The following is a 13,748-nucleotide window of genomic DNA, read 5'->3' as shown; positions in this document are numbered from 1 at the left end:
GTCGAACCGAGCGCCTCGTGCATCATAACTTCCCAATGCATTTTAATAGGGCAAAAATTCCCGGAAAAACTGGAATATCTTAAAAAGTACAAGGATTTGAAAAACCAAAAGTCATAGCTGGAATAAGCTGAAGGAGCTGAACATTTTAAAAGTTGAATGGTTAAAATAGGTTAAAAATTGTAGAAGTAGTTAAGTGTCAAAAAACGGCGGAAGATAGTGTAAATAATAATAAAGAAATAAAGAGAAACAGGAAAACAAAGGGTTGAATGCTTTACAGCATTCAACCAATAAAGAGAAACAGGAAAACAAAGGGTTGAATGCTTTACAGCATTCAACCAACTAGAAGGAGCTGCATTTCCAGAAGAAAATGCAGGGTTGAATGCTGTACTGCTGAATGAAAGCTGAATTAGCTGAAGAAATGACTGAACTGTACTGGAAGAACCATGAAAGGTTAAAGGTGCAAAAGTCCTAGCAGGAATAAGCTGAAAAAGTTGAACATTGTAATAGTAAAATGGCTGAAATAGGTCAAAATTTGTAGGACTTAAGCATGAAAGCTGAAATTGTTGAAAAAATGGCTGAATTGTTGAAAATTTGAAGATGTTGCTAAAATGGCTAAAAGTACTAGCATTGGAATCAGCATCATCAACTGACTCCAAAAAACACGTTGTTTGAGAGTATTATATTGGTAAAAGCTACATGTTCTAAGTTGATAGAAAATCCACTCTTTTCAAAATGGCGGCTTTTCTATTGATTTTATCTCCATAGCAACCATTTTATGTTTGGGTCGCCTGGAGATGAGGAACAAATCAACGTCGGTTTCAGATGAATCGGAAAAAGTAAACTTTTGGACGTCCTTAGCAACGAGCTTTGTTTGCTAACCACGCCCACATTCCTTATATGTCCAGATCCAGTGAATTTCATTATGTTCAGTTCCAGCCATGGATGAAGTTTATTGCAACATTTGCTTCAGATTTTGTCAAAAAATGCCCACCAAACAGTAGGTTGTGTTGCCATCCCATAATAATTTCAAAACGTATGTTGAAGTCCAAAGCCTTGTGAGCATTTCAATGTTTGAACGGTGCCTCTAGCTGAAAGTTTGTTAAAGTTATAATGCTTGAAAGCAACAAAGGTTTTCAAGGATTCTCCATGTATTTAAATGAAGCAAAAATCTTGGAAAATCCTGGAAAATCTTGGAATATCTTGAAAAGTTCAAAGATTTGAAAGACTAAAAGTCGTAGCTGAAAGGAATAAGCTGAAAGGGCTGAACATTGTAATAGTAGAAGGATTAAAATACGTGAAAGTTTGAAGAAGTTTAAAATTGCCTCACATTTTGGCACAAAATGGCCGCCAAACTGTAGGTTTGTGTTGCCATCCCATAATAATTTTGAACTTTATGTTGAAGTCCAAAACCTTGTGAACATTTCAATATTTGAACGGTGTCTCTAGCCAAAAGAATGTTAAAGTTACAATTGTTTAAAGAAGCAAAGGTGTGGCCAATGGAGCAAAAACATTGGAAAATCTGGGAATATCCGGGAATATCTGGAAAAGTTCAAAGATTTGAAGGACCAAAAGTCATAGCTGAAAGGAATAAGATGAAAGGGTTGAACATTGTAATAGTAGAATGGTAAAAATAGGTGAAAGTTTGAAGAAGTTTAAAATTGCCTCACATTTTGGCACAAAATGGCCGCCAAACTGTAGGTGGTGTTGCCATCCCATAATAATTTTTAAACCTTATGTTGAAGTCCAAAACCTTGTGAACATTTCAATATTTGAACGGTGTCTCTAGCCAAAAGAATGTTAAAGTTACAATTGTTTAAAGAAGCAAAGGTGTGGCCAATGGAGCAAAAAGATTGGAAAATCTGGGAATATCCGGGACTATCTGGAAAAGTTCAAAGATTTGAAGGACCAAAAGTCATAGCTGAAAGGAATGAGCTGAAAGGGTTGAACATTGTAATAGTAGAATGGTAAAAATAGGTGAAAGTTTGAAGAAGTTTAAAATTGCCTCACATTTTGGCACAAAATGGCCGCCAAACTGTAGGTGGTGTTGCCATCCCATAATAATTTTGAGCCTTATGTTGAAGTCCAAAACCTTGTGAACATTTCAATATTTGAACGGTGTCTCTAGCCAAAAGAATGTTAAAGTTACAATTGTTTAAAGAAGCAAAGGTGTGGCCAATGGAGCAAAAAGATTGGAAAATCTGGGAATATCCGGGAATATCTGGAAAAGTTCAAAGATTTGAAGGACCAAAATGTCATAGCTAGAATAAGATGAAAGAGCTGAACATTTTCATAGTCGAACGGTTAAAATAGGTGAAAAATTGTAGAAGGAGTTTAACTGTGAACTTCTGAACGAAAAATTCTCCATGTATTTCAATGGAGCAAAAATTCCCGGAAAACCTGGAATATCTTAAAAAGTAAAAGGATTTGAAAAACCAAAAGTCATAGCAGAAATAAGATGAAAGAGATGAACATTTTAAAAGTAGAATGGTTAAAATAGGTTAAAAATTGTAGAAGTAGTTAAACGCCAAAAAACGGCGGAAGATACTATAATAATAATAATAAACTAGAAGGAGCTGCATTTCCAGAAGAAAATGCAGGGTTGAATGCTGTACTGCTGAATGAAAGCTAAATTTGCTGAAGAAATGTCTGAACTGTACTGGAAAAACCTTGAAAAGTTAAATGATCAAAAGTCCTAGTAGGAATAAGCTGAAAAAGGTGAACATTGTAATAGTAGAATGTCTAAAATAGGTCATAATTTGTAGAAGGAGTTAAGCATTAAAGCTGAAATTGTTGAAAAAATGGCTGAACTGTTGAAAATTTGAAGATGTTGCTAAAATGGCTAAAAGTGCTAGCATTGGAATCAGCATCATCACCCGACTCAAAAAAACACATTGTTTGAGAGTATCATATTGGTAAAAGCTACATGTCTAAGTTGATAGAAAATCCACTTTTTTCAAAATGGCGGCTTTTCTATTAATTCTATCTCCATAGCAACCATTTTATGTTTGGGTCGCCTGGGGATGACGAACCAATTGACGTCAGTTTCAGAAAAATCAGAAAAAGTAAACCTTTGGACGTCCATAGCAACGAAGTTTGTTTGCTAACCACGCCCACATTCCTTATATGTCCAGATCCAGTGAATTTCAATATGTTCAGTTCCAGCCATGGATGAAGTTAAATGCAATATTTGCTTCAGATTTGGTCAAAAAATGGCCACCAACAGTAGGTTGTGTCGACATCCCATAATGATTTCTAAACCTATTTTATAGTCCAAAGCTTTGTGATCAATTTAACGTTTGAACGGTATCTCTAGCTAAAGGCATGTTGAAGTTACAATGGTTGAAAGAACCAAAGGTTTTCAAGGATTCTCAATGTATTTAAATGGAGCGAAAATCTTGGAAAATCCTGGAAAATCCTGGAATATCTTGAAAAGTTCAAAGATTTGAAGGACCAAAAGTAATAGCTGAAAGGAATAAGCTGAAGGAGTTGAACATTGAAATAGTAGAATGATTGAAATAGGTGAAAGTTTGAAGAAGTTTAAAATTGCCTCACATTTTGGCACAAAATGGCCGCCAAACTGTAGGTGGTGTTGCCATCCCATAATAATTTTGAGCCTTATATTGAAGTCCAAAACCTTGTGAACATTTCAATGTTTGAACGGTGTCTCTAGCCAAAAGAATGTTAAAGTTACAATTGTTTAAAGAAGCAAAGGTGTGGCCAATGGAGCAAAAATATTGGAAAATCCGGGAATAACCGGGACTATCTGGAAAAGTTCAAGGATTTGAAGGACAAAATGTCATAGCTAGAATAAGATGAAAGAGCTGAACATTTTAATAGTTGAATGGTTAAAATAGGTGAAAAATTGTAGAAGAAGTTTAACTGTGAACTTCTGCACGAAAAATTTCTCCATGTATTTCAATGGAGAAAAAATCATGGAAAATCCTGGAATATCTTAAAAAGTTCAAGGATTTGAAAAACCAAAAGTCATAGCAGTAATAAGCTGAAAGAGCTGAACAGTTTAATAGTTGAATGGTTAAAATAGGTTGAAAATTGTAGAAGGAGTTAAGTGCCGAAAAAACGGCGGAAGATACGTAAGAGAAACAAGGTGAATGCTATACAGCATCAAATAAAGAGAAACAGGAAAACAAAGGGTTGAATGCTTTACAGCATTCAACCAATAAAAAGAAACAGGAAAAAGGTGAATGCTTACAGCATTCAACCAACTAGAAGGAGCTGCATTTCCAGAAGAAAATGCAGGGTTGAATGCTGTACTGCTGAATGAAAGCTGAATTAGCTGAAGAAATGGCTTAACTGTACTGGGAAAACCTTGAAAAGTTAAATGTGCAAAAGTCCTAGCAGGAATAAGATGAAAAAGTTGAACATTGTAATAGTAGAATGGCTGAAATAGGTCAAAAGTTTGTAGAAGGAGTTAAGCATTAAAGCTGAAATTGTTGAAAAAATGGCTGAAGTGTTGAAAATTTGAAGAAGTTGCTAAAATGGCTAAAAGTACTAGCATTGGAATCAGCATCATCAACTGACTCCAAAAAACACGTTGTTTGAGAGTATCATATTGGTAAAAGCTACATGTTCTAAGTTGATAGAAAATCCACTCTTTTCAAAATGGCGGCTTTTCTATTGATTTTATCTCCATAGCAACCATTTTATGTTTGGGTCGCCTGGAGATGAGGAACAAATCAACGTCGGTTTCAGATGAATCGGAAAAAGTAAACTTTTGGACGTCCTTAGCAACGAGCTTTGTTTGCTAACCACGCCCACATTCCTTATATGTCCAGATCCAGTGAATTTCAATATGTTCAGTTCCAGCCATGGATGAAGTTTATTGCAACATTTGCTTCAGATTTTGTCAAAAAATGCCCACCAAACAGTAGGTTGTGTTGCCATCCCATAATAATTTCAAATCGTATGTTGAAGTCCAAAGCCTTTTGAGCATTTCAATGTTTGAACGGTGCCTCTAGCTGAAAGCTTGTTAAAGTTATAATGCTTGAAAGCAACAAAGGTTTTCAAGGATTCTCCATGTATTTAAATGAAGCAAAAATCTTGGAAAATCCTGGAAAATCTTGGAATATCTTGAAAAGTTCAAAGATTTGAAAGACTAAAAGTCGTAGCTGAAAGGAATAAGCTGAAAGGGTTGAACATTGTAATATTAGAAGGATTAAAATACGTGAAAGTTTGAAGAAGTTTAAAATTGCCTCACATTTTGGCACAAAATGGCCGCCAAACTGTAGGTGGTGTTGCCATCCCATAATAATTTTGAGCCTTATGTTGAAGTCCAAAACCTTGTGAACATTTCAATATTTGAACGGTGTCTCTAGCCAAAAGAATGTTAAAGTTACAATTGTTTAAAGAAGCAAAGGTGTGGCCAATGGAGCAAAAAGATTGGAAAATCTGGGAATATCCGGGAATATCTGGAAAAGTTCAAGATTTGAAGGACCAAAAGTCATAGCTGAAAGGAATAAGATGAAAGGGTTGAACATTGTAATAGTAGAATGGTAAAAATAGGTGAAAGTTTGAAGAAGTTTAAAATTGCCTCACATTTTGGCACAAAATGGCCGCCAAACTGTAGGTGGTGTTGCCATCCCATAATAATTTTGAGCCTTATGTTGAAGTCCAAAGCCTTTTGAACATTTAAATGTTTGAACGGTGTCTCTAGCCAAAAGAATGTTAAAGTTACAATTGTTTAAAGAAGCAAAGGTGTGGCCAATGGAGCAAAAAGATTGGAAAATCTGGGAATATCCGGGAATATCTGGAAAAGTTCAAGGATTTGAAGGACCAAATGTCATAGCTGAAAGGAATAAGCTGAAAGGGTTGAACATTGTAATAGTAGAATGGTAAAAATAGGTGAAAGTTTGAAGAAGTTTAAAATTGCCTCACATTTTGGCACAAAATGGCCGCCAAACTGTAGGTGGTGTTGCCATCCCATAATAATTTTGAGCCTTATGTTGAAGTCCAAAGCCTTTTGAACATTTAAATGTTTGAACGGTGTCTCTAGCCAAAAGAATGTTAAAGTTACAATTGTTTAAAGAAGCAAAGGTGTGGCCAATGGAGCAAAAAGATTGGAAAATCTGGGAATATCCGGGAATATCTGGAAAAGTTCAAGGATTTGAAAGACCAAATGTCATAGCTGAAAGGAATAAGCTGAAAGGGTTGAACATTGTAATAGTAGAATGGTAAAAATAGGTGAAAGTTTGAAGAAGTTTAAAATTGCCTCACATTTTGGCACAAAATGGCTGCCAAACTGTAGGTGGTGTTGCCATCCCATAATAATTTTGAACCTTATGTTGAAATCCAAAACCTTGTGAACATTTCATTATTTGAACGGTGTCTCTAGCCAAAAGAATGTTAAAGTTACAATTGTTTAAAGAAGCAAAGGTGTGGCCAGTGGAGCAAAAAGATTGGAAAATCTGGGAATATCCGGGAATATCTGGAAAAGTTCAAGGATTTGAAGGACCAAATGTCATAGCTGAAAGGAATAAGCTGAAAGGGTTGAACATTGTAATAGTAGAATGGTAAAAATAGGTGAAAGTTTGAAGAAGTTTAAAATTGCCTCACATTTTGGCACAAAATGGCCGCCAAACTGTAGGTGGTGTTGCCATCCCATAATAATTTTGAGCCTTATGTTGAAGTCCAAAGCCTTTTGAACATTTAAATGTTTGAACGGTGTCTCTACCTGAAAGCATGTTGACGTTACAATTGTTTAAAGAAGCAAAGGTATTGTCAATGGAGCAAAATAATTGGAAAATCCGGGAATATCCGGGAATATCTGGAAAAGTTCAAGGATTTGAAGAACAAAATGCCATATCTAGAATAAGATGAAAGAGCTGAACATTTTCATAGTCGAACGGTTAAAATAGGTGAAAAATTGTAGAAGGAGTATAACTGTGAACTTCTGCACGAAAAATTCTCCATGTATTTCAATGGAGCAAAAATTCCCGGAAAACCTGGAATATCTTAAAAAGTACAAGGATTAGAAGTACCAAAAGTCATAGCAGTAATTAGCTGAAAGAGCTGAACATTTTAAAAGTTGAATGGTTACAATCGGTTAAAAATTGTAGAAGGAGTTAAGTGCCGAAAAACGGCGGAAGATAGCAGAAGAGGAAAACAAAGGGTTGAATGCTTTACAGCATTCAACCAATAAAGAGAAACAGGAAAACAAAGGGTTGAATGCTTTACAGCATTCAACCAATAAAGAAATAAAGAGAAACAGGAAAACAAAGGGTTGAATGCTTTACAGCATTCAACCAATAAAGAGAAACAGGAAAACAAATCAGAAATAAAATGAAAGAGATGAACATTTTAATAGTAGAATGGTTAAAATAGGTTAAAAATTGTAGAAGTAGTTAAACGCCAAAAAACGGCGGAAGATACTATAAGATACGATAATAATAAATAAAGAGAAACAGGAAAACAAAGGGTTGAATGCTTTACAGCATTCAACCAATAAAGAGAAACAGGAAAACAAAGGGTTGAATGCTTTATAGCATTCAACCAATAAAGAGAAACAGGAAAACAAAGGGTTGAATGCTTTACAGCATTCAACCAATTAAAAATAAAAACCTTTAGATTTAAAGATGAGCAAAAGAAGGCACTGGAACTGAAATTCACTGCTATTAATGATGAGCTATCAATGAATAAAAGCTAACGGATCACTTTCTGCTTTTAGATTCAACAACAATCCACTGTCAGTTCAGTCAAGAAACTGGATTTTTCACACCATTTCTATTTTTGTGGCTTCAGTTTTTTTAAATGTTGCAAATAGACTAAAATGACTTTACTATCACCCAACACCTAACTCGTTCATTTACAACCTATTCCAATTTCATCAAAACGTCTTGTCTAAACTAGCCCCAGGCATCATTTATTTATTTCCCTGCATTCCTTATTAAAGATGACATGTCAGACACAAACAGAGATGCAGCTGATGCATAAGTTGGTTCTCTTCCAGTCTTTGTGTAGATTCCCACAGTGTTGTCTGCCTTCACCGCCTCACATTTATCTACTACTATCAGTCTTCTGTTAGTGAATTTTTCATCTGTTGCCTCTAGCGCGGCTCCTCCCTGTCTGTTTAGCTCTTTAATCCACCTCTTTCCCACATGTTTCATTATTTGTAGTGTTGACAGATGAACTTCCAGTCATTCAGTCTGATGTTTATACTTCACCTGTTCAAAACTGAAGCTTGGGTGCTGCAGCGCCCACACGCAGAACCTGGCCTGCATGACTTGAACGCTTAAGGAAGGCTAAGTTAGGGTTAAATGGATGAATGGCTTTTCTCACATGATACATACTATTGTAGAGAAGAAATCCAGCAGAGGATGCTGGAGACTTGCAGAGAATCTCAAATATGGAAGTTTTTACTCATCATGCAGGATGTATGACAGCCAGCATCGCTGCTACAGTGCTATCTGTGAAGTATGCTATATTCACATCAATGTCTCCTGTGTCTGCTTACATTTGCAGCAACCTCACATACTGCCTCTTCTTTCTCAGAGACTTTAAAAACAATCATTCCGTGAATATTTTTTCCCTGGTTTTTGTTTGTCTTGATAAAACTCTTCAGCTGCCTCACATAGATCATTATGTGTTGATCGTACAGTTGCAGCTTTTAAATTGCAAGTAGTGATCAACTAGGCAACTACTGTTTTTTGTAATGATCAGAACCGAGTTACGAACCAGATTATGATAACTACCTTATTTTCTGCAGTATAAATCTCTTTTTGTTTATTCATAGTTTTGCCAGGTGGTGCGACCTATACTTGGGAGTGACTTATTTGTGATTTTTTAAAACATAATTAGGCTAATATAGTTATCATTTTTCCACCAACAATCACTTAATTATTATTAATAGGTCTTTAGCGAGGATGGTTGTTAGTGTTCTTCTGTGTTGACAGAAACACAGAAGAAGCTCCACCCAAAACAAACATGGAATCTGATTGTTTTCCTTCTAAACTTTATAACACTTTACTTATTTGCAACAAAACATAACTATTGTTTTTTTTTTCTTGCACTAATCCAGTACAGCAAGTCATCAAACTGGGTTACAAATTTTATTTTATTTAACCTTTATTTATCAAGGCAGGATAGATTAAGAAGAACATTCTTATTTACAATACGGCCTGGCAAAAGGCAAGATCTTTTGAGAAATGAAGGAAAGCCATTAAAAGAAAAAGAAATACCGTAAATTCCGGACTACAAAGCGCACCCGATTATTAGCCGCACCCACCCATTTTCACGTGTTTAACTAATTTTATACATACACAAGCCGCGTCGGGGTACAAGCCGCATGAATTAGGCAACATTGTCATCCTGACGTATCACTTCCTGACTCAGAGTGTAAGTGTGATTTATTAGCACACAGTGGGTGGAGTCATTTTTGCCTCAGGCTCATGTCTTTGAGTCTATCTGCATCTGCCAAACAGTATGCACCTCTATTCTGTTCACAAGTTCCTCAGTTATGGTTTTTATTTTTATTTTTATTTTTTAACTTATTGACAATCTAGGTATCACACATAAAATTACAAACAGTAACCATATAATCAACATTACATCCCTCAGTTATGATGAGGAAATTTACATCCCCGATCCCCCATTTCCCATGAGTCTTAGGGGCTAAAGGCGGGGCGGCCAACGCCCGGCTCGCCATACTGTTGTACGTGTTTAAGAATGAGCAGCAGTGCATGGAGGGGTGAACGGGTAAAGCTCTCCTTCCGCTTGTGTCGCGGCAGCGTTATGGGAGTAACAGGGCTGTTTAAAAAACACACTAGTAAAATAAAGCAGCGACGACTGAAAAGCGCGCGCCTCAGCGCGATACGCGCGCCTCCTCGCGGCGCGTGGGTCAGAAGTTTCCTTCCACAACAAACACTTGCTCCGCGGACGCCTCGAGTAAGCCCTGGCTGCAGCCTGCAGAATGGCTCGACGCCTCCGCGCTCCCGCGCGCTCCTTGTCTCCCCTTCCTATCTACTCCGACAGCTCTGGCAAGCGCGGCTACAGGGAGGAGCGCTTCGTCCCCATTGCGCCGGTGAACGGAGCAAATCGTGTCTGTGCAGAGCAATCGGACTTAATACTGTACGTTTTGTGTATGAGAGGCGGATGCGTTGTTACGTGTGGGAGCCTTCAGACTGCCATCGGCCCCGCAGCTCACACGACACGCAGTCTCCAGCTCACACGGAGGCTGTGAGCGTTTCAATGCAAATCTCTGCTCAGTCCTTAGAAACCGTTAACACGACCACGTCAATTTGTGTTTCCAGTCGTGTCCCGACAAAATAAAGGCTGATATTATTGCCACATATTTACGTGCAGCCAGCCGAGTCACTATGACTCAGAGGTAAATGCACTCCTGAGCATGCGCTGTTCTCTCCGTCACGCAGCTGACCGGCTTTTCCAAACCCGTTGGTGATTTTTTCACGCTGCTTTTAACGATTGCTTTTAACTTGAAAGCTTCATCATATTGTAGCGGCGATCACGTGCACGTTGGGTCTAATGGCACCAAAGGATTCTGGGATGCGGCTGGACATGCGTGTTTCGTTTTGTTGAACCATGACTGAAGTGTCTAAGACCTGAAGTCAAGTCCATGCTGTTTGGCTGCTTAGAGGTGTGTTGAAAAACAAATGACTTGTGTTTGATGTTAGAGAATTCAAACTATTCACTGTGTCCAAAAATACGTACACGGCGGCCGCCAATAAAATCCAATAATTAGCCGCGTCACTGAATAAGCCGCAGGACTGTAAGCGCAGGAAAAAAGTAGCGGCTTGTAGTCCGGAAATTACGGTACACTGAATAATATAATCAGAGGAAAAAAATTGTCCGTTCTAAAAGTTTTTTGTAAATCATTCCAGTCTCTAGCTGCAGCAGATTGAAAAGACAAAGAAAGTAAAGAGTTTGATTTTGGGACTATTAACAAGATCAGTTTAGCAGAGCGAGTATTGTACACTGGGGATGAGGTATGCAAAAAAATGGCTCAGATAAGGTGGATAAAGAAGCAGACTTTTATAAATTAACAGGAGACAGTGAATTTTTTTGATGAGAGAATAATGAAGTCCAATTTATTGAGGAGTAAAGAGTTCAGTGGTGAGTTTTAAATGGAGACAGATGACACAGAGGTAACACTAAAGGGCCATTATTCAGACGCAGCTCCACTAGTATAGATGGTAAAGATCACAGTAAGAAAAGAAAAAAAAGAAAAAGACTCAATAAATCTTGAACCCAGACATGGAGACGTGTTTATTGATGCTTTTGTAGAGCTTTTCAAAATAAATAAACCTGATCTCTTCACGTCATCCATGTTTTCCTTATAATGTAAATGAGAAAAATTCAATGCTTCCATGCAGCAATTAAACTAAAAGTTTGATGGTAGCTTCTCCTGCATGCAACAGAAGCATCTAGTTTATGAACATTTTGTGAGAAGCAGTGATCATCAAATTTGATGCATTCCAAAAAAGAGGTAGCAGGCGTGAATTTGAGAGGATAATGGCGTTGCATGTGAACGCAGCATTACGTGCGTATTAACAAATGGCAGATTCGTTCAGAAGCATTGCACTTTTCTCGCTTGAGTATTTTTGTTTTGACTGTTTAAAAAAATAAAATTCCAATCAGTATTAAAATCTCATTCACATAAAGTCTGATAAAAAATTATCTTAAAAAATACAAATTAAGGACGAACTAGTAATATTACCTGCCCATTGAGTAGAAAGAAGTACAAGTGTCACCAAATACAGACTAATTTGTTGCAAAGAGGAACAACATCACATTTCATTCAGGTCTTTTAAATGTTCTAAAGAACAAAACACCAGCAAAAACTAGGAATAAGTGTGTATTTGAAGGCATTTCTTGCTTTCAGTTTATGTTGTATTCTGTGGCATTTATTGAAAATAAAAAAATGTTAAACACTGGTCTAACAAGGAAAGGTGAGAATGAAAAATTATTTTCTTCTAAACTACTGGTATCAGTCAGTAAGAGCAAAAATAGCACACATCATTAGCTTTTAGCTCAGGGATGAGGAAGTTATTTGTGGAAATCTTTTGTCATTAGGTGTCTCCAGGGGAAAACAAGAAACTGACAAAAAAGATGAGGAAGATAAGCATACCAGGAAGCCAAAGAGCAGACATTTCTGAGAAGCTTGTTAAAACATGTCCCTCTAAACAGATAAGTACTTACATAACTAGTGTAGAACATTCCATTCTGCATCAGGACGCAAGAGGGGGAAAAAAGGGACAAAAGACAAGAGGACAGAGAGGAAAGACACATGGAGGATGCCAAGGAACAAAACAATGTAAGAGATGAAGTACGAGATAAACGAAGCAGCAGAAGCGACGAGTGATGAAAGAGGAATGAGAAAAGTGACGGGTAAATGGAGTAAAAAAATGAAGTGGATCAATGAGAAAATTGTAAAAGAAATAAAAACAAGAGAAGTGGATCAAGGAAATGGTTCGTTTCAGAAATATGAACAAATGTGAGAATGCAAGAGGAGGAGGAGAAGAAAATTGAACAAAGGTTACAATGTCAGCAAAGGTGAAAAAAGATTTACAAAAACGAGGGGTCAAAAAGCCAACGTGCATATGTCAAAGGCGGCGTGGTGGAAGCAAGACAAGCCAATGACAGTGTGAAATCAACATTGTGAAGTGAAACACAAGCGAAAGGGAAGGAAGACGAGTGGATTACAGTGCAAAAAAGCAGGAAGAACAGGTTAGAGGGAACAAGAGTTGAAAAGGACAGTAGAGGAGGAAAGAAAGGAGGGATCAACAGGAGAAAGAAAATGACAGAAGGGTTAGACGCAGGGTTAGTGACAGTTTGTCTTTGTGGGTCTAAAATTGCTGTGCAGAGATCACATGGACAATTAGAAGCTGCCAACATCAGCACACACACACCATACAAAAAAAAATCTCAACAACAGCAAAACCCTCGACTTTGGCATGCATAAATTGAAAGGAAATTCACTGCTAAAAATCATAAAAGTACTTGATAACATTTAAAAAAAATTCCCACACTTTGGTAATGCCTCTGCAAGTGTCGAAATAAATTTGTAGAAAAAGTGAAAGAGATTGAAAAAAAAGGTTTGCATGGGTAGGCTCTGATTTAGAATAAAAAACGGAATGCTTCGAGGGCCATTTAGTTTTTATACTGTTGACACCAACTAGTTTTCTACTTTGTTGCATGTCTGCATGCAAAACCAATCAGATGCTGGATGAAAGGCCATATCAAACCTGATTCACAGTTCTGTCACACAGAATTTTCTCATTTTGTTTGGCAGATCGCTAAAAAACTGCACAAGCTAAAACACTAATGGCGCAACATTACTCAACTTCACGCTTGCTTAAGGCAGATCGAAATGGGGAATCTCTGTTCTTATAAGGTCAAGTAAGGACATAAAATGTATATTTCTTAATAAATATGAAAGAAATGTAATGTTTTCATATATTTTTATTCTGAAGCAATTCAGAAAATTTACTTAAATGTGGAGCTGCTTACATTTACACATTAGTAACTTAAACAGTCATTTTTAAGTTTCTACTAGTGACAGTAAAGACAGACGTATCACTGGCGACAGCAAATAACATGCTCCTTATGCATTTAATGCAATTCCAATAGATTCTGATGCAGAGAGAAGTGGTTTTGTGCCGGTAATGGCGCAAAATAGAATCAGCTGTTGTACTCTTGATTGCATGAACACTTCACTACTGTAAGGTGTTACATATCTACGCAAAACTGATTTTCTCAGCTTTAGAATCCCCTGGAGT

General features: G+C 37.1%; 1 protein-coding gene across 5 annotated transcripts in view; it reads right to left on the bottom strand.

Moving 5' to 3' along the window:
- The window catches only part of LOC101164596 (phosphatidylinositol-binding clathrin assembly protein), a 152,813-nt gene that overhangs the window by 52,431 nt on the left and 86,634 nt on the right, over nucleotides 1-13,748 (bottom strand). For 4 of the 5 annotated variants that reach the window (XM_011487631.3, XM_011487630.3, XM_020711723.2 and 1 more), the window contains one exon: nucleotides 12,169-12,192. The exons of the other annotated variant lie outside the window; for it this stretch is intronic. In XM_011487631.3, coding sequence (XP_011485933.1) covers nucleotides 12,169-12,192 — 24 coding nt within the window. The remainder of the gene's footprint in view (nucleotides 1-12,168; nucleotides 12,193-13,748) is intronic. 5 annotated transcript variants of the gene reach the window in all.

This window comes from Oryzias latipes, chromosome 18 (genome assembly GCF_002234675.1).
Source record: "Oryzias latipes chromosome 18, ASM223467v1".
In the NCBI taxonomy this organism is placed as follows: domain Eukaryota; kingdom Metazoa; phylum Chordata; class Actinopteri; order Beloniformes; family Adrianichthyidae; genus Oryzias; species Oryzias latipes.
The sequence above is the reverse complement of the archived record's forward strand: the minus strand, read 5'-3'. Positions and strand labels throughout refer to the sequence as shown.